The following is a 21379-nucleotide window of genomic DNA, read 5'->3' on the forward strand; positions in this document are numbered from 1 at the left end:
AAATTTGATTGCCTTTCAACCAGAGAACCTACTTTATATTATTTCTATCTTCTTAATTTTTTTTGTTTTATAGCCTAGTCTATGGTCTTTCCTGGAGAACGTTCCATGTATGCTTAAGAATGTAAGATATTGGTCCTGGCTGGTGTGTCTCAGCTGACTGAGCACTGGCCTGTGTATCCAAAGGTTGTCAGTTTGATTCTGGGTCAGGGTACATGCCTGAGTCTCAGACTTGGTCCCAGCTGGGGGTGTGCAAGTGGCAAACAGATTGATGTTTCTTTCCTTTTCTCCCTCCCTTCCCCTCTCCCTAAAAATAAATAAAATCTTAAAAAAAAAAGAATGTATAATGCAGTTGGATGAAATCTTTTATGTTTGTGAAGTCTACTTGGCTTATATAGTGTCTTTTATTGTGTTCTTGGTCTCATCTATTAGTTGGTCTAATTGTTCCATTGTTAAGAATGGGGTATACTCAATACCAAAACCAGACAAAGACACTACAAAAAAGAAAATCATAGGCCAATATTCCTGATGCAAATAGATGCAAAAATCCTCAATAAGGTATTAGAAAAATGAATTCAGTATACATTAAAGAAGATCATACACCATGATCAAGTGGAATTTATTCTTTGCATGCAAAGTTGGGTCAATGTCCACCAATCAATTAACATGATACACCACATTACCAAAAGGAAGCATAAAAATAATATGATTATATCAGCAGATGCAGAAAAGCTTTTGAGAAAATCCAACATCCATTTCTGATTAAAAAAACTCTTGGCAAAATGGTGATAGAACATACCTCAACATAATGAAGGTCATACATGACCAACCCAAAGCTAACATCATATATACTTAATGGTGAAAAGCTGAAAGAAAAATTTGGGGGGGGGATCAGAAACAAGACAAGGATGTCTATTTTACCACATTTATTCAACATAGTATTGGATATCCTAGCCACAGAGATCAGATAAGGAGGAAAAAAGGCATCCTAATAGGAAATGAAGAAGTCAAACTGTTATTTGCAGATGACATGATACTATATAAAAAGAACCCTAAAGATTCCATGAAAAAAAATAAACGAACTCAGTAAATTGGCAGAATACCAAATTAATATTCAGAAATTGACTGCATTTTTATATATAAAGAACTATCAGAAAGAGAAATTTATTAAAAACCCATTTATAATTGCATCAAAAAGAATAAAATACCTAGGAATAGATTTATCCAAGAAAGTAAAGGACCTGTACTCAGAAAACTATTAGACACTGAAGAAAAATAAAGATACAAATAAATGGAAGGCGATATGGTGCTCATGGACAGGAATAATTAACATCATTAAAATGTCCGTGTTACTCAAAGCAAACTACAGATTCAATGCCATACCTATCCAAATACCAATGACATCTTTCACAGAACTAAAACAAATAATCCTAAAATTTATACGAAAGCAACTCCCCTTTCCCTCACCCCGAGTAGCTATAGCAATCTTGAGAAAGAAAAAGTTGGAGGTATCATGCTACCTGATGTCAACCCACATTACAAAGCTATGGTAATCAAAACAGCATATTGGCATAAAAACTGATACATATAGATCAATGTAACAGAATAAAGAGTTCAAAAATAAACCCATATCTATATGGTCAATTAATCACTGACAAAAGAATATACAATGGAATAAAGACAGTATCTTCAATAAATAGTGTCGGGAAAACTGGACAGATACATGCAAAAAAAATGGATCACTTGTAAGTTATATAAATGCCCAATAACTATGTTGCACATATTAAGCTAATACAGTACTGAAATATACTATTGTATAATAACTGTAATTGAAAAATAAAAAAAAATAAAGAAAAAAGAAAATGGGGTATAGTCTCTCTAACTACCATTGTTGAATGAATAGTCTTCATTTCTGTCAGTTTGTGTTTCATGTTTCTTGGTTCTCTGTTATTAGGTGCACATGCTTATGTTTATACTTTTGTGACAGATTGACCCCTTTATCATTATAAAATGTCCCTCTTTATATCTAATAACATTTTTTAAGTCTATTTAAAAGTTATTTTGTTGTTGACATGTTGTTAGTCCTATGATGGTTGCATCTGTATTGAAATGTACCAACATTTTTTTCTTGCTATTATTCACTAAACAATACAAGAACTACTTACATAGCTCTTACATTGTACTAAGTATTATATGTAATCTAGAGGTTTAAAGTATATGGGAGGATGTGTGTACGTTATATGCAAATACTATGCCATTTTATATAAAGAACTTGAGTGGTCATGAATTATGGTATCGGCAGGAAGTCCTGTAACCAATTCCTCATGGATACCTAGGAATGGTATCTTCTTTTGCAAGTCAAAACAGGTACTAAGTATTCAACAGGCATGCAAAATAAAACTCTTAAATTAACATGTATAAAAGTAATTTTATAAATATAATTCCATAAGCATGAATGTGAAGAGATGATGCCATGAAAATGTTTAGCAGATATAACTGAAAAGTTATTTTAACAGTATAAAAATAATACAAAGTCCAAATTTTTAGTAAAAATTAGATGAAAATTATATACTGAAAATAATTGAATTAATCCTACCCATTTAAAATAATTGTAAATAAACATGTCAAAGAGTCGAAAGTGTAATAATTATAGAAGATAGGACTTTGATCTATTTACACTAGTATTTAAGAACAATAATAAATTTCGCTTAAAAGAAACCCAATCTTCTTTAGCTAATTCTATTATTGCCATTTTATTTCTTTTTTCAGCAAAAACAGTTAAATGACTTCCAATTATAAAGACAGGTTTATCAGTGTAATAGTTCTTTACAAGATAATAACTGTTATGAAGCTTTCAATGGGAAAAATCTATTAAATTAGAAAAAAAAGCTAATCCTCTTTATTAACTTCACTGTGTATTTAGAAAGATTTTAAAACATACACATATCCTGGGACACAAAACTGTACCAAAAGTATTTTCTTACCAAGTAATTTCCCAGACCGATATGACTGACCTTACACAAAGACATATATGTTGACATGTGAGCTTTAATACACAGTTCAAATGTGTCTGAGGCAACTTCCCAGCAGGCCCTTATTGCATTAATGTAGAAGTGTACAAGTTCTTTAACCCTTTAAAAATAGCAATAAAAAATTACAAAATAATGCAAATATAGAATTAAGGCTGAGACTATATAATCTAGTATTAATAGTCAAACGACACTTATAAAAATGGACGCTGAGGCATATTTTATATACATACAGGGTAAGTCATTAGAAATTTAAAATGTTACTGCTGTCACAAATTCACTCATGAATATTTTTTTTTTTACATATTTTAACATCTGAATTCCCAGATTCCTGTGCTTTCTGGACTACTTTTATTTTGAATTCTTTTCATTAAGAGTTTCCTCACATATTTAAAATTAAATACCTAACCTCTGGAACCACCCTTAGACATAACAGACAAAACAGTTTTGTTAAATAAATTCACACAAAAGTAATAAAAAGGTTTGTTTCCAAGAAAGGTTTGTTTCCAAGAAAGAGTTCTAGCATGTCTATAGTGATCATATTGAAAAATAGTACAATACTTCTCTTCAGGATTAATAAATGCTATGTGCCAGTAGTGCAGTCACTGCCATGTTCGTACATGTTCCTCTGACACATCTGCATGGTAATGACAACCACAGGGCATGCTGGCTGGAATAATTACAACAAATCCATATTGTCCAGTGAGATTCATAAAACTGAATGGTTGCTTCCAGTCTTCTCTAGACAGACATGGAAATGAATGCCCCAGATTCTTGTACTGTCCCCAGAAATATACAGTTTGGTAAGTCACCTTCTTGGTCTTCTGAAAGAGCTGCAGAAGGCAGGGCATTCTTACTGACACCAAAGGTCCCCTCTTCTCTGTCACCTTTCACACATTTGTTTTGGTTATAGTCCTGGTCATAATGGGAAAAAAATGAATAAATTACATATGTCAAAATTTTCCTTTCCCAAACTCCTTCATTAGACCTGCATGGTTAAATATGCAATGCAACTATGTTCTATTAATTACAATAATTCCCAGTATAAACATATTTAATTAAATCCTTGTACATAATCACTTCGACATGTATGCCAAAAAAAAGTAGAAAAGCCTCAAAATAACAGTAGTAAACATATACAGAAAAAGGGGTAATTTGTACCACATTTCTTTACAATGGTTATTTCTCAGACCCGAAGTCTGAAGATTTTCCTTACTTTCCCCCCATTTTCCTGAAATGAAATTACAGCTTTAAAAATTAACTACACTTATAATGCTTATTACGAAAGTGTTGCAAAAGAAAAAAAACCACTTAAAGATATTTACTGCTCCATTTATGCAGAGATGAATACAGCGAATACCTTGGGGGTATATATACACACACACAGACACACACACAGGTATTTTTGTTAAAGTAAAACCTAAATACTTTATTTTCTAATGATAGTTCCTTGAACTAGCATCTCCAGATGGAAGATACACATTTCTGGTAAAGAGCTAATTTGTGATCTTTATGAGTGAAAACTGAATTAGAAAACTGAACTCTCTATTAAAGAAAATAAGTCTATTGTGTAATATCATATATTGTTAAATATATTTTTTTGACCCTAAGATCCACATGTTTTTCCATATTTAACATCTCTGAAATCTACCTTTTAACCTAATGAATTAATTTGTAGTGTTTTTCTTTAATGTTCATGAAATAATTTATATTACTGACACCTTAGAGTTAATGAAATATGGTATATAATCTCTATAAAAGGGGATGATAAATATGTAAGTATGTAATATACATATGCAAATATAAATAAAAACATGTGAACATATACATTATGTTGCTCTTTCCTACTATTAAGTTTGTTCCTGATTGTATGGATAAAATATACCACTATTTCAACACTAAATACTTTAATTTCAAATGTTTTTGAGAGATACTGAGATCAGTTCAAAATTTATGGAGTATACCCAAGTACACGAGAGCCCACACAAACAGAAAAAAGGGCAACCCTAGAGCATCCAGACAAGGAGATCAGAAAGACTGTACCACTGAGTCCCAAAGAATTCCTACCACAGAAGGCCAACCCACAAAGACAGGCCGGCAAAGCAGAGAATCCTGAGATACAGAAACAAAGAGAGTCACTTAAAATGAGGAGACAAAGAAAAAACCCCAATCAAAAAGAATGGAAGAATTCCCAATAAAAGAGCTAAATGAAATTGAGGCAAGCACTCCATCGGACATAGAAATTAAAAAAAAAATGGTTATAAGGATGCTCAATGAACTCAGTGATAACTACAAGGAACTGAGTAGGAACTACAACAGCATGAAAAAGGAAAGAGAAACTATAAAGAAGCAGGAAGAAACAAAGAATACATTATCTGAAATAAAAAATATGCCAGAAGGAATTACGAGCAGGACGGATGAAGCAGAGGACCGAATCAGTGAGCTGGAAGACAAGGTAGGAAGAAATACCCAGGTAGGGCAACAAAATGAAAAAAAGACTCAAAAAGTATGAGGACAGTTTAAAGGAACTTCAGGGCAACATGAAATGTAACAACATTCGCATTATAGGAAATACCAGGAGAAGAAAAGGAGCAAGGGATAGAAAACCTGTTTGAAAAAATAATAACAGAAAACTTCTTAACTTGGAGAGGGGAAAAACCACGCAAGTTCAGGAAGCACAGAGGATCCCAATAAGGATAAATCTAAAGAGGCCCCCTCCAAGACACATCAAAATCAAAATGCCAACTTTTAAAGCCAAAGAGAGAGTCTTAAAGGTGGCAAGGGAGAAACAAATAGTAACATAGGAAGAAGTTCTGATAAGGCTAACAGCTGATTTCTCAACAGAAACACTATGAGCCAGAAGGGAATGGCAAGAATTATTCCAAGTAATGACAAGCAAAGGCCTGCAACCAAGACTACTCTACCCACAGGGCTGTCATTTAAAATGGGAGGTGAAATAAGAACTTTCCCAGACTAAAGAAGGTTAAAAGACACTTCCACCAAACTAGCATTGCAAGACACTAAAGGGACTGCTTAAAGACAATGAAGGGACACAACTGGCCAAGATGGAGGCGTAGGCAGATACACTTTGCCTCCTTGCACAACTGAAAGAAGTGCAAACACAAATTTAAAAACAAAAAATAACCAGAACTGCCAGAAATTGAACTGTATGAAGTCTAACAACCAAGGAGTTAAAGAAAAAACATTCATCCAGACTGGCAGGAGGGGCAGAGACAGGAAGCAGGTGGGAGAGGATGCGTGGCAAGGCAGTAGCTGAAGGATCAGGGTGAGCGAGGCAGCAGCTGGTGGACTGGGCAATCCCATATTTGTGTGGGAATAAACTGGGAGGCACAACTGGGGAGTGAGACAGACCACGCAATCCAGGGTTCCAGGGCAGGGAAATAAAGCCTCAAAACCTCTAAATGAAAAAAACCTGTGGGGGTTGAGGGTGCAGGAGAAACTCCCAGTCTCACAAAAGAATTCTTTGGAGAGACCCACCAGGTCCTAGAATGTACACAAAACCACCCCCTGGGAAGCAGCACCAGAAGGGCCTAATTTGCTGGTGGGTAGCACAGGAAGTAACTGAGAGCCTACCAAGAGCTGAGCAAGCAGCATTGTTCCCTCTCACACTCATCCCCCATATATAGTATCACAACACAGCAATGTGGGTTGCCCCACCCAGGCCAATACCTAAGACTCCACCCCTTACTACATAAGTGGCTCACCGAGACAAAAAAACATATGGCTCAAGTGAAAGAATGGATCAAAGCTCCAGAAAAAATAGAACTAAGTGATGAAGAGATAGCCAACCTACCAGATGCAGAGTTCAAAACACTGGTAATCAAGATACTCACAGAAATGGTTGAGGATGGTCACAAATTAGAGGAAAAAGTACAGGGTATGCAAAGTTAAATAAAGAAAAATGTATAGGGAACCAACAGTGAAGAGAAGGAAACTGGGACTCAAATCAATAATTTGGAGGTGAAGGGAGAAATAAACATTCAATCAGAACAGAATGAAAAAACAAGAATTCAAAAAAATGAGGAGAGGCTGAGGAACCTCTGGGACTTTATTTTATTTTTTAAAAGATTTTATTTATTTATTTTTAGAGAGGGGAAAGGAGGGAGAAAGAGAGAGAGAGAGAGAGAGATACATCAATGTACGGTTGTCTCTGGCATGGTTCCTACTGGGGACCTGGCCCACAACCCAGGCATGTGCCCTGACTGAGAATTGAACCGGTGACCCTTTGGTTCACAAGCCAGCACAGGGCCTCTGGGACAACTTTAAATGTTCTACATTCAAATCACAGGGGTGCCAGAAGGAAAAGAGTAAGAGCAAGGAATGGAAAACTTATTTGAAAAAATGGAGAACTTCCTCAATCTGGCAAAGGAAATAGACTTCCAGGAAGACCAAGGAGATCAGAGAGTACAAAGGAAATTGGACCCAAGGAAGCACACACCAAGGCCCATCATAATTAAATTACCCAAGATGAAAAATAAGGAGAGACTCCGAGAAGCAGAAAGAGGAAAGGAGAGAGTTACCTACAAAGGAGTTCCCATAAGACTGCCAGCGGATTTCTCAAAAGAAACCTTGCAGGTAAGAAGGGACTGGAAAGAAGTATTCCAAGTCATGAAAGGCAAGGACCTATACCCAAGATTACTCTATTCAGCAAAGCTATCATTTAGAATGGAAGGGCAGATAAAGTGCTTCCCGGATATGGTGAAGTTAAAGGAGTTCATCACCAAGCCCTTATTCTATGAAATGTTAAACAAACTTATCTAAGAAAATGAAGACAAAAAATATGAACAATAAAATGAGAACTCACAACTATCAACAACTGAACCTAAAAAAACAAAAACAAAAACAATATACAGGAAAGAATAAACAAATGGGGCTATAGGAAACATCAACAAAATGGAAAGGGAACCAACCGAATGGGAAAACATATTTGCCAATGATAGGACAAAGGACCTGAACAGATGGTCCTCCAAGGAGGACATCCAGAGGGTCCACAGACACACACACACAAAAATGCTCAGCATCACTGGCCATTACAGAGATGAAAATTAAAACCACAATGAGATATCACTTCACACCAGTCAGAATGGCCACTGTTAATAAATCAACAAACAGGTGTTGGCAAAGTTGTGGAGAAAAGGGAACCCTAGTGCACTGTTAGTGGGAACACAGACTGGTGCAGCCACTGTGGAAAACAGTATGGAATTTCCTAAAAAAACTAAAGATAGAACTGCCTTTCAATCCAGCGATCCCACTGCTAGGATTATACCCTAAGAATCTTGAAACACCAATTCAAAAGAATCTATGCACCGCAATGTTCACAGCAGTGTTATTTACAATAATAGTCAAGTGCTGGAAACAGCCTAAGTGCCCATCAGTAAATGAGTGGATCAAAAAACTGTGGCAAACATACACAATGCAATACTACACAACAGAAAGAAGGAAGGAACTCCTACCCTTCACAACAGCATGGATGGAACTGGAGAGTGTTATGGTAAGTGAATTAAACCAGGTAGTGAAAGACAAATACCTTATGATCTCACCTATAAGGGGAACCTAATCAATAAAAAAAAGCAAATGAGCAAAATATAACTACAGGCTTGGAAGTAAAGAACGAACTGGCCAGAGGGGCAGGGGTGGGGGGATGAGGGGAAAGAAGGGGAAGGGACAAGCCAAGGAGCTCTATCGGAGGACTCATGGGCACAGACAATGGAGGGTACTGATGGTGAGAGTGGTGGAGGGATGGGGATAACAGTGGGGGAAAAGGCAGGACAACTGTAACTGAATAAAAAATGCAAAAAAATTTAAAAAATTGTTACAATGATATAACTGTAAATGATATTATATAATAAAGATATTTTTGGAAAAAAATTTATTTAGGTATGCAGAAGAAATTTTAAATTACTTATATTTCCACTACCTATATGTGTTCTTCCAGTCTTGTGTGTGTGCATGTGTGTATGTGATTTTTAAAGAGGATTTAGATCATGCCATGAACAGTTTTATATTCTTCTTCATTATTTAATGTTACGTGTCATACACATTTTGCCAAGTCATAAAGTGTACTCCAAATTTTTTTTTAAACTTTATGAAGTACAGACCAAGATTGTATATGAGGACATTACCAATTAAACAGAAAGTTAAATTTTATATAGAAACTTAAGAAATTTAAAGTGATTTTAAATTTCCCACAGATAAACAACATGCAAAAGGGGAGGGAGCCACAGGCTAGAGTATACCAAACTTTTAATCTAAAACTTCCAACACTGTCAACACAAAGCTAAATAACAAGAGCTGAGTTTTCGGTGTGTCAAAATCTGCACTGTCAATATGGTTCCCCCTTTGACTCTCTGAAAAAATTTACACTCTTCTACCTTTCCTTAATACTCTAAAATTTTACTAAGAATTCTCTTTATAGATGCCTCTTTTGTCAGTCACTGTGCCCTTTCATTCATGAAAAACTCTCCTGGAGAGTTTGAGTTTTTCATCCCTGGAAAACTCTCTTCTATGTATTTTTCTTCTGCATTTTCCTCTTTCTAATATTCCTAACAGTCTGAACTGGTTCTCTATGTCTCCATCTTTGTCTTCACATGATTTTTCTAGAAAGTTTCTTTTTTAGTTCCTTGATTTCCCTAATCCCCATACAGGGCCAATGATCTTTTTTAAAAAAATGTTATTTACTGATTTGAGAGAGAGAAACATTGATATGTTGTTCCTCTTATTTATGCACTCATTGGTTGATTCTTGTATGTGCCCTAACCAGAGATAAAACCCAAAACCCTGGCATATGGGGACGAACTCTGACTGAATGAGCTACATGGCCAGGGTCCTTAGTCCTCTGAATATTTTATTTCAACAATGGTATTTGTTGAAATACCATTTGCTGAATCTATAACCTCATTCCACCTGTATCTTTCTTATAATACTCTCCGAATTTTGTAAATATAACTCCTTCTGCAATCTCATTAAAAATTACAAAATTTAAAAAGTTTTACTGAATTATCTTCAGGGTTGGTTTTACTATTTATCTTGGATTTTTTTTCTCATATGCATGTATACATGGTGATTCTTGGTTGTATGATTAAATTATTTATTTTTTATTTTTAAAAGATTTTATTTCTTTTTAGAGAGAGGAGAAGGGAAAGAGAAAGAAACATCAAGGTGTGGTTGCCTCTTGTGCACCCCCTACTGGTGACCTGGCCTGCAACCCAGGCATGTGCCCTGACTGGGAATTGAACCAGAGACCCTTTGGTTTACAGGCCACACTCAATCCCCTGAGCTACACCAGCCAGGGCTGTATGATTATATTTAAAACAGGACAGTGCTGCTGGCTTGGATTTATTCTTCTCTTGAAAAAACAGAATTATTTTCCCATCAAGTCTCCTTTCTGAGTGGAAATTTAAGTGGGACAGGTCAGAGCAGGGTCAGTGGGTCAGCAGGTTTTGTTTTAAGTGTGGGGCTGGAGAACCAACTATCAGGTTACTATCTCCCTAGATGGCAGCATTAGACAAGCCTCTAGAGTGCTACCAACTATACCTAAAGTCAATATACTACCATTTAATTAACTAATTATCCTTGTTATCTAACTCTGTGATGTTCTCTGGAAACATCACCAAAGCTTTCAAAGTTTTGGTTTGAACACTCTAGGCTGTTGGTTTCCTCTCTGTTTCCATCTTGCTCCAATCCCCCTTTTGTCTCTTGCCATTGTCTCTAGACTGTTTCCCAGTCCTTCCTCCTTTAGTATATTCTAGCCTTGTTTCTATCCTATTATTACCAGAAAACTTCAATCAAATGTAATGGCAGAATGAAGACATTTTTAGACAAGCAAGAGCTCCAAATTTCTTTGTATACACTTTTTCTAAGAAAGTTTTAAGAGAAAGGCAAGGCATCCAAGACACGGAGGATTAAACCCAAGAGCGTAGCCAAGGAAGACCCAGGAGGCCTACACAGATAGCAGTCTCTGGAGCAGGAGGAAGAGTATGTGATCAAGACAGTGAAAGAAAAAAGGAAGGAAGAAAATTAGAAACTCCAGAAAAAAAAAATAACATCCAAGAAACAGTCCAAACAACATCCAAGAAATAGTCCAAATAAGAATTGGATTAAAATTTAACATGATTTTAAGAACTGATACAATGTGCAAGATTTATTTGATCCTCATGCTAGAATTTTATAGAGAAAAACATGTAATCCTAGCACACAACTTTGCCCAGTACTGTTTACAGGGCCATAATAATGTTGTGTGGTTTACTGTTCTCTACATTTGAAAAAAAAACATGGATGACTTGGTTGTGGTTGCAGGGTAGAAGATCATGAAATAATCATGATAGAGAAATAAATCTAAAATATTTCAGAACAATTCAGTCCAAAAATCATTAGGTAGACCAGGTAAGACAAACCTCCACATCAGGGAGTTGGGTGAGCTGTACTGTCTAAAAACTGATAAGACAGACCTAAGTATATTTAAAAAATGGAGAAAAAGGAAAAAAAAAGAAAAAAATGGAGGCAACAGCAAAATAACAAAAACTAAACATTTAAAACAAAGGTTGCCTCTAGGTAATGGAATAAGGTGAAGATGGATACGACACATGACTTTATCATCATAAAGCTCTTTCTATGCCTATGCTATTCAACATGGTAACCGTTAGCCATATGTGGCTGCAGAGTATTTGCAACACAGCTGGTCCTAATAGAGGTGTGCTAGCTTCAGAATGCTGACGACTTTGTATGAAAAAAAGAATTTAAAACACCTCATTAATAATTTTTCACGCTGTTTACATGTTACAATGATAACTTTGTACACTGTTACAATGATAACATGTTACAATGGGTAGTTTATAGACTGGATTCAATAAAATCTATTATTAAAATTAATCTGTTTCTTTTTAATATGGCTCCTAGAAAATTTCAAATCACATGTGTGGCTCACATTACAGTACAATCTTTACCATTTGACTTATTGTATATAATGTATGACTTTGTAAATAATGGTACTACTACCAACAAATTAATGATAAACAACTTTAGCCCATTCCACCTCTGAATTACTAACAAAATCTTAATGAACTAGGTTGAAATCAGTGATATCTGTAGTAACAGTATTGTAACTGCAAAGTCTTGGGCTAATTCAGTGCTGAGGCTATGATGTAGCTTCAAGTATATGTACTTTAGAATTGGAATTTCTTCACTTGTCTCTTAGAAAACTGAAAAAATGCTCCCCATCTTCAATAAAACATATTTAACAATGATGAGAAACATGCATAATTATAACATTTTGACCAATCTTGTTTTGATATCCTGTCACATATTTTTCTCCTGCAATATTTTTGCGTATATCCAAGACATTAAGTTACTTAACTAATACCTCACTGCACATTTCTAAAATATATATTTAATGTAAATACTATCATGTTATTATATGCAAATTACAAAATTAATAATTTCTTAATATAGCTAATATCCAGGTGACATTCAAGTTTCTCCAAATATTTTGGAAGTTGTCATTTTAAGGATTCAAATTCAGATCTAAAAAAAGGGTCTACATACTACATTTGACTGTTGATCATTCAATCTTATTTATTCTTCAATAAACAGTTTGTCTTTCTTTTAGGTCATTGATTTATTAACAAAAGCAGTGAACTTTCCTGTACAATATCCTATTCTTGACATTCTGGTTTTGGCTGACTGCTTCTTGGTGGCATCACTTAACTTGTTCCTATACTCCCCATATCTCCTGTACACTTGTTAAATTGAGCCTTTCTCAAACCTATGAGAGATTTAAGCTCTAATGCCTTAAGGCACCTATTATATGGAATGAATTAAATTCCTTCCTATGCTTCCCACTTCTATTCACCCAGCAACACATGACACAAAATCAGCATTCACATAGTTACTGCATAAATGCAGAATATGTAGATAGAAAGGGCATGGAATATTAAGTCCAAATACCACAGTCTCAAAAGTCTATATTTAAACTTTTTGCAATAATGTATCAAAAAAACCTCTTGTACTATGGTATCCTTCTGTGTTATGGCCTTACTAAAATCTCATCTGAAAAAGTATAGCTTTTGTACCATTGAGTTAGGCTGCTGAAACCTTTGTTGGTATTTGATGAGCTATTTAAATGGTACATCTGATTTTCCAAACCAAACATTATAAGCAATTTTTAAGTAAGTAATATACAAATGGTTTTGCATATTCTATATTTATCAAGTTGCTGATCCTATGAAGTAGAATGCATTGCATTTGAAAGTTAAGCCAAACAATAGAAAAGCAATTTAAATCTTTAACTTTAAAAATAGCATAAAAATAAACTATTAAAACTTTCCGAACAATTACCAAAAATCATTTAGAAAATTGGTATCTTAGGAAAATATAATGATGATGTTTTTCTTCATTATTCATCATTCAGTTCACATGAAAAAAACATTCTGGCTCAAGGGGGATATTAGAAATAAACTCATGCTATTTTTTAAAGCATATTGAGACAAGAGCTTTGATAAACTAACCAATGATAACTAACAGGTCATAAATACTTACCTATTTTGTCTTATAACTTCTCTTCTCACTCTTTTAGGAGGAATTGGACAATCTGTCATTTCAACCTTTGTTGGATGACGTAATGAATCATTACACTTAGGTGTGAGAGTTATAGCTATAAAGGTAGAAAATTAAGTTTTAAAAGATTGGAATTATAATCAAGAAAAGCAAATACATCTTAATTTATAAAACAATTAATAAATAATACTGAGAATGATTCTTATTACTCCTGCTGAGAGAAGAGTTTATAATCTTTTTTTAGTAACCATCATTTATCAGATGACTTAGAGTCAAGATAAAGTTCTGGATCATTCACATTCTTTTTATGGGTGAACCTCTTTAATCATAAGTATTTATCTTCATGCAGATAAAGTAGGCATTAACAAAATGCAATAAGCACATACCTAGTTGTTGCTCTACTAGCTTCAGATTTTTCTCTTGTTCATCAAGTTCGTGTTTCTTCTTCTTCATTTCAGGAGACTGAAGGTACTCTAATTCACTATTAAGGTCCTTGGTCAGACTGTTCAACTTGTCCACAGCATTACGATATTGTTGAAGAAGATCTGCAAAGAAACCAGACATTTGATTAAAACTACTGATTATCACATCAAATTAGGGTTTTAGGAAAGAAGAATTAGCAACACTGGGTACTATGTTATAGTAACAGGCAGGAGCTACTTTTAACACAAAATGTTCACTCTAAGGAAATAAAATTAAAAAAGCACAGTTTAGATCCCAGCATGAGACTGTTGGCTTATTAAATTTTAATCTTCTTCAATGGCTTAACTTTAAAAGTTTAGTTCTTTGTAAGGAGTTTTCTACCTAAGAGTGCTCTGTAAATAGGATCACTCAGTCAATATTTATACCCTGTTTAATATTCAATTTTATTCCACAGAAATTTGAGGGGGGCTACAAATATATTAAATATATATAGTACTGTTAGAAAATCACTGCTTCTAACAGACATGACCATTACTTTAAACACAGGTTTCAAAAATGCACTTTTGATAAAAAAAAACTGATCTTTCCTTATATTACTTGTCTTAAAATAGTACTTCCCAACTTAAAAAGTACTTCCCAACTACATTTACGAGAATTCTGCCAAAGAGAAAAATTCAAAGTTTGCATTCAATTATGCTTATAAATGATTTTTGAGCTTTTACAATATTCATTGTCTGAAATTTTTTCTCTGGAAAAAATAGAAACTGATGAAACTTTACTATGAAAACAGTGAAATACTTTTAAAAAATCAGCTTAAGGGAAGGAAACTAAAACAATGCCTTAATTTCTGTATGACACATATTAAGATTTGAGATATAAATTAATTCAATGTATCTAAGGGAATGACTATATAAGCAAAGCTACTAGAAATAATACAAAGAATTGAAAGTATATCTAAAGGCTGTTATGAGACAAATTAAGGCTACCTAGAAGGCAGAAGCAACTTTCTTATCACTGAAGATTTAAGCTGTTAGGTATGTAGGTAGACTTTACTAAAAATGTTTAGGTCTCTTCAAACTTTGTGTTCTACATGATTCTAAGAATGTATTGGCAAGAAAAACTGATAAGCCCCGATGACTGAGGAAAAATTATGTGAAAACACACTAGAATTTCTGCTTTGATTTGTTCCAAAATAATCTACCCAGAGAGAGGAGGAGGGAAGCAAATTGTGAGAGGGGTAGTTACAACAAATAAAAGTAGTTAGCTGATAGGTCCATGGGAATTCATTATATACTCGGTTCATTTCCACAATAAAACAAAACGTACTTGCCCTAAATGCCACAGCACTTAATCTTGTTTACTATTTCTAAAAAACATTAAGAATGGTTTAATTTAAAAAATGGATAGTAATAACTGAGAAGGTAAATATTAAATGAATCATGGCATAATAAAATAGAAATAATGTCTAACCTGGTCTACATATTTGGAATGTATAAGTGTTAACTAGTTTGATGATATAATGATTATAAACTGTATACTGATTACTTATTGGCTATTTAAAAAATTTTCCTGTCTTCAGATGCTGTTAAAAACTCTCCTTTCTTTTGTCCATATCCTGATTTTTACAATGTCCACAGTGATTTTTTTTTAACATCTCTATAGAAAATCTGGGATAACACAGAAAAAAATAAAAAGGAAAGTTGGGCAAAAACTGGTAGGCTTACCATCTCATTTTTTTGGTCTTTTTATTATTTATTTATTTATTTTTAGAGAGGGGGAAGGGGGGAGAGAGAGAGAGAAACATCAATGTGTGGTTGCCTCTTGAGTACTCGCTATTGGGAACCTGGCCTGCAACTGAGGCCTGTGCACTGAATGGGAAACAACCAGTGAGTCTTTGGTTCCCAGACTGGCACTCAACCCACTGAGCCACACCAGCCAGGGCATCTTGTCTTTTCATTAGACAAATTTGCAGGTTTAGTTTTTCACATGTGTGGTATCTGGATTTATACTTTCTAACTACTTTCCACTTAACATTATAATAGACATTTCCTGGATTATAAATTCAATTAAAGCATTTAACATTTCTAATGCTTTGATTGAAAAACAAGGCTGCAAAAGTAATCTGAATGAAAGTCTTGTCTGTTTACATCAATTACTGGTTCAAAGAACATGAGTATTAAAAAATAATTAGTAAAATTTTCTGATTATAAAAGTGACACACTGTTCACTGGGGTAGAAGTAGAAAACAGATGGAAAAGGATATTTTAAAATCTAAGTATCTTTGCTTTTTAATCAAAGAACTTAATGTATTTACATGTTACTCAAGGTCTTATTTCATGACATGTAAATATTCATTTTTCCTTTTTTGGCTCTGATTTGCTATTATCTCATATTAAATACTATAATGCAAAACACTGTGTAATAAAATTATTTAGAAGGCAAACAACTCTGCTTTTAATTTTGCTATTACAATTTTTGTGGTGGTTGTCTAGTGGAAAATTGCTTTTTCTCTGCAAACATCCCATGACATTCTAGAAAGAGGTTCCTCAAAGCTCTGTTCTATCTGATCTTTACTATGGCTGTGTTTCAGGAGGGAAAATCTCTCTTCTAGGTAGAGTCTGAGTTGTTAGAAAATGTACTCCACGGTGGTGCAAGCAACAGAAGGCTGCTGAATGTCCCAGAAGTCATTCTTGGTTTTGTCTTGGCTGTTTCCAATTTCTTTTGAATCTGTGATTTCTTCCAGTTCCCTTCCAATACAATTCTGCTTCAAATGGTCAGGGCTGACTGCTATTGTTTACAAGCAAAAAGTACTTTATACCTATCAGTAATCTTAAAGTGTCTCATTTGATTTTTTAAAAACTGTTTAATATTTGACTTCTTATTGTCGAGTCATTAGTCTGTATATAGAATGTATCTTTAAAGATATTTAACAAGAAGGATAAGTAACTTGTATTTTTGAAATCCTTGTATTATTTGTCAACCTTATATATATAAACAATCCAATATGGTACAGAAATCTTTACTTACAATCTTTTCTTCCCTAAGATCTATAGATAATGCCTTACTGTTATATTGACATTCAGATGCTCAGGGAAACTAGAAGTGCTGTCACTACAGCACCCGCGTATTTTAAAAGTTCTGCAGGTAATTCTTTTTGTCTGGGAGCACTGTCATAAACTGTACTGCTAGAGTTATAAGGATTGAGGCTTTTTTATGTTGATTCACTGCCTGGACTGAATTGTTTTTTTCTGATTTCTTATCAGTTAATGTTATTGTCTACAGAGATTTTTATAAGCATTCAGTGCCATCATAAACTGAAGTATGATGTATATTCAATAATATTACTGAATATATTGAATATGATGTATATGTTGAATATACATCATACTTCATTTGTATTGAATATAATTGTAATTTTCTATAGATTATGATATTTTGATATCCTGAAAAAACCTTTCTGGCTGAGAAAGGGACTGCCCCTCCCAGAGTTAGCCAACTCTTGAAGATAGCAAAGGCCTAAGGATGCCTTTGATATGCAACTAACCAATCCAGAGCCAAGCCTCCTCTATCTGGCCTGTGCACACCAAGAAGCAATATTCCTCTGCCTTATCATTTCAGGACCCAGTACCAGGCAACTAGCTAGAGACCATGCCTATAACCAAAAGCCCATTCGAATTACTCAAACTAGTCAATCCTAAACTGTTTACCCTGTCAAGCGTTGTGCTTCCTGCAGAAATTCTGAAAAGGCTGTAGCTCCAGCACTCTCCTTCTGGGCTTCTGCCTCCTGACCATGTTGGCCCTGCAGGGTGTGTGGGGCCTCCTGTCTCTAGGACCTGTGAGGGTAATAAACTGTTTTCCTGAGCATTTCCGGTCTCCTCTTAGAGCTGCACCTGACTGACCATCTCATAAAGGAATACAAGCAACCTTCTTTCCACTATGTTTCCCAACTACTACTTTGAACATTGTTGAGGGCTGAAGTAGTAACAGAAAACTAGATACGATCCAAACTCCTCAACAGTGGAATACAGAAATAAACTATGATATATCTACACAATGGAATACAATCCTGATATGTAAATGAACTATAAATATACATATAGTATTGAATGAACAAAGCCAGACACGCAAGAGCACGATTCCATTCACATAAGGTACAAAAATGGACAAAGCTAGTCTAGCTGTTTTAAATTAGGAAAGTTGCTATCCTTTGAAAAGGGGGTTGGACAGTGACTGGAAAAGGGCCCGAGAGACCCTCTGTGGTGCCAACAATGTTCTATTTCTTAATATAAGGGCAGTGTCCACTTTATGAAATTTATAAATTGGCATGTTTATGAAATGTACATGTTTCTCTATGTTTAATATACTTCAATAAAAGTTAACAAAAATATATGGTTTACATACACAATAGAGATTTATTATTCAACCTTAAAAAGAAAGGGTATTCTGACGTAGGCTGTAACATAGATGCATCTGGAAGACATTATGCTAAGTGAAATAAGCCAGCCACAAAAAAACAAATACTGTATGATTCCACTTACATAATGTACCTAACATACTCAAATTTACAGAAGGAAACCCTACTATTTGCCAGGGGTTTGGGGAAAGAAAAGAAAGGAATAATGAGAAGTTGTTATTTAATGTGCACAAAGTTTTAGTTTTGCAAAAATGACAATAGCTTTGGAAACTGGTGCACAACAATGTGAATGTACTTAACACCACTGAACTGTACATTTAAAGACAGTTAAGATGATGCATTTTATATTGTGTATATTTACCATTTTTTACAGAAGAGTTAACAAAAACAACAAATTACTTTTTGTTGAAAAAGTATGTATCCAAGCATATTAGAACTATATAAATAGGCTCTAAGAACGGCCTGTATGGAACCTCCTGTAAAAGTACAGGTGATCCTTGACAAACACAGAGTTAGGGATGCTGACCACCTATATATACAGTTCAGAGCACAGATGTAAAAGCCATTATTTTAGCTGACTAAAAACAAGGTGATATAGCCTATAGAAGGAAAATGGTGGAGGGAGGTCACATGCCCTGAACAAACATTTTATTAGTATTTGTTACTGGTTAATTTTTCATGTTAGGATATCAATATGCAAGCCCTAAATAAAGGATTAAAATCAAATGAGAAACTGTTGTCGAAGTACTTACTCAACCTACCTATTTGTTCCCCTAAAACCAGGCACTGTTTCGGTACTGGAGCTCCAAATACCATTCCTCGAAGTTTGTCCATTGGAGGAGCTTTATTCTGAAGACCCCCAAACTTTCCATTACTTCTAATGCGATCTCCATCTCTGGTGAGCAGCGTAGGACAGTGTGTAATTTTGACAACCTATTTTAAGTAAACATATATAATTATAGAGTCTATAAAACTTATTTCAATTGTTGTAAGGGAAATCAATTAAGGGTTCTGAGATTAGAAATGACATACTCATGCTAGTATTTTATAACTATTTTAATAGGCTACTGATGTGTAAGATAAACAGAAAAAACAGAGGCAGGGCAATGAATGAGGATGAATAATTCTTAAGTGTTAGCTAAAGTTAGAATAATGACAACACAAATGGAAAAAAGTCAAAATGATAGCCTTATTGATAAGAGGAAGAGAGAGGAACTAGACAGAGCAGTTTGTGCTTCTGAAAGCACACTATCAAGGCAGCATCGCTACCTCAATTTCCTTCTGTTAAATACATATTTTCCAGACAACCAAAAAATAGCAAAGAGAGAATATGAGACTGAAAAAGCACAGGGCTGAATCTTCAGAAGACAATACTACAATGTCAATTGTGGGAAGTAAAAGAGCTAGAAATGTGAGAGCTGGGGAAACTGGAACTGTGTAGTAAAATTACATCATGAAAAAAAGTGAGTCAAGAATTAAATTCTTCAGAGGAGTGAGATAATAAAAGAGGGACACTAGATTTAGTATTTTGTGATCTTTAAGAATGTCCTTTCAAAAAAAGGTCTAGGAAACAAAAAAATACAACATTCAACTTCATTGGTGATCAGAGAAGCAGAATTCCAATGAGATATTTTCACTACTCAAAGTGTTAAAACACATACACACCACACACCACACTACATGTTGGGAAATGTATGGAGAAAGGGTCTTTTGAACTAATCTGCTCTGGGACAGCCCTTCTAAAAGGAAATGTGACAGGTATTATGCAGCTTAATATTTTGCATGGCCCAGCAGTTCCGCTTCTAAAACTTTACTTTGAAAAAATAATCACAGATGTGAACAATATGCCCTAAATGAAAAATACAAAACTTACATGTTTCAGTAAGTTACAGAAGCAACGGTGCATTCACACAGTAAAATAAAATGCATACATTAAAAAACTACTGAAGAACATCATAACTTAACATGTAAAAATACCTACTCCAATCTAATTTTGAGGGTAAATAGTCTCTGAATTATAAAAATAGAAGATAAAATTTGATATTTCAAAAATGAAAAAGTAGGTCATGTAATAGAAAATCATGACCAGTATTTACTCCTTTAATATAATTCCAAGGGCACTTTACATGTTTCCCCCCAAAATTGGATATTAAAAAAAAAAACCAACAAATTTAAATGCAATAAGATGCATACTTAAAGAAAATGTGTGGTGAATTCTTTGGTAAAATAAATCTTTTTTTTTAAAAAATATTTTATTTATTTATTTTTCGAGAGAGGGGAAGGGAAGGAGAAAGAGTGGGAGAGAAATATCAATGTACAGTTGCCTCTCATGAGTCCCCTGCTGGGAACTGGCCTGCAACCCAGGCATGTGCCCTGACTGGGAATCGAACCGCGATACTCTGGTTCGCAGGCCCGCGCTCAATCCACTGAGCTATGCCAGCCAGGGCTATAAATCTTTTATTAAAACAAACAATAACATCTTACTTTCTTAGTTTTGGTTTGTATTTATGTTTTCTAAAAGTGAACGTTAAAAATCCTGTACTTTCCATTCATCAGGAGTCAGGCAATGTTTTTAAGGATAGGAAACCACTTAAATGGTAAACACTCATATTTACAAACTTGTCTATTTTCTTAACAGACTGACAATATAAATAAATTATAAATAACTGGTTCTCTTTTTACATCATCTGCTAATATTACTTTCATGGACAATTTTTCAATGCTCAAAGTATCCTTCAATTGTATAATTCGCTCTATCAAGACATAAAATGGTAATGATGGCATTTACAAATTCAGTGAGCCCTGCTGTTCTGGGAAATACCTTAATCACAATTGTTGCAGGGACTAGCAAAGGGTAGAATACATACGGGGTTGAAGTAGTATAAATGGCATGAAAAATTTAGGATGAGAAAACAGTAACAAAGACTACTGAAATCTTACAATG

The 21379-nt window shown here is 34.4% G+C and overlaps 1 protein-coding gene across 1 annotated transcript in view; it reads right to left on the minus strand.

The window, feature by feature from the left end:
- Positions 1-599: 599 nt before the first annotated feature.
- Positions 600-21379, minus strand: part of SMCHD1 (structural maintenance of chromosomes flexible hinge domain containing 1) — a 152596-nt gene continuing 131816 nt past the window's right edge. The window contains exons 45-48 of the mRNA XM_053664170.1: positions 19197-19368; positions 13985-14143; positions 13581-13695; positions 600-3941 (exon numbers count right to left, since the gene is read on the minus strand). Of these exons, the coding sequence (XP_053520145.1) occupies positions 3917-3941; positions 13581-13695; positions 13985-14143; positions 19197-19368 (471 nt within the window). The 3' untranslated portion in view covers positions 600-3916. The remainder of the gene's footprint in view (positions 3942-13580; positions 13696-13984; positions 14144-19196; positions 19369-21379) is intronic.

Source organism: Artibeus jamaicensis, unplaced genomic scaffold, assembly GCF_021234435.1.
Source record: "Artibeus jamaicensis isolate MK-2021 breed Jamaican fruit bat unplaced genomic scaffold, CSHL_Jam_final contig_354, whole genome shotgun sequence".
NCBI classification, from domain to species: domain Eukaryota; kingdom Metazoa; phylum Chordata; class Mammalia; order Chiroptera; family Phyllostomidae; genus Artibeus; species Artibeus jamaicensis.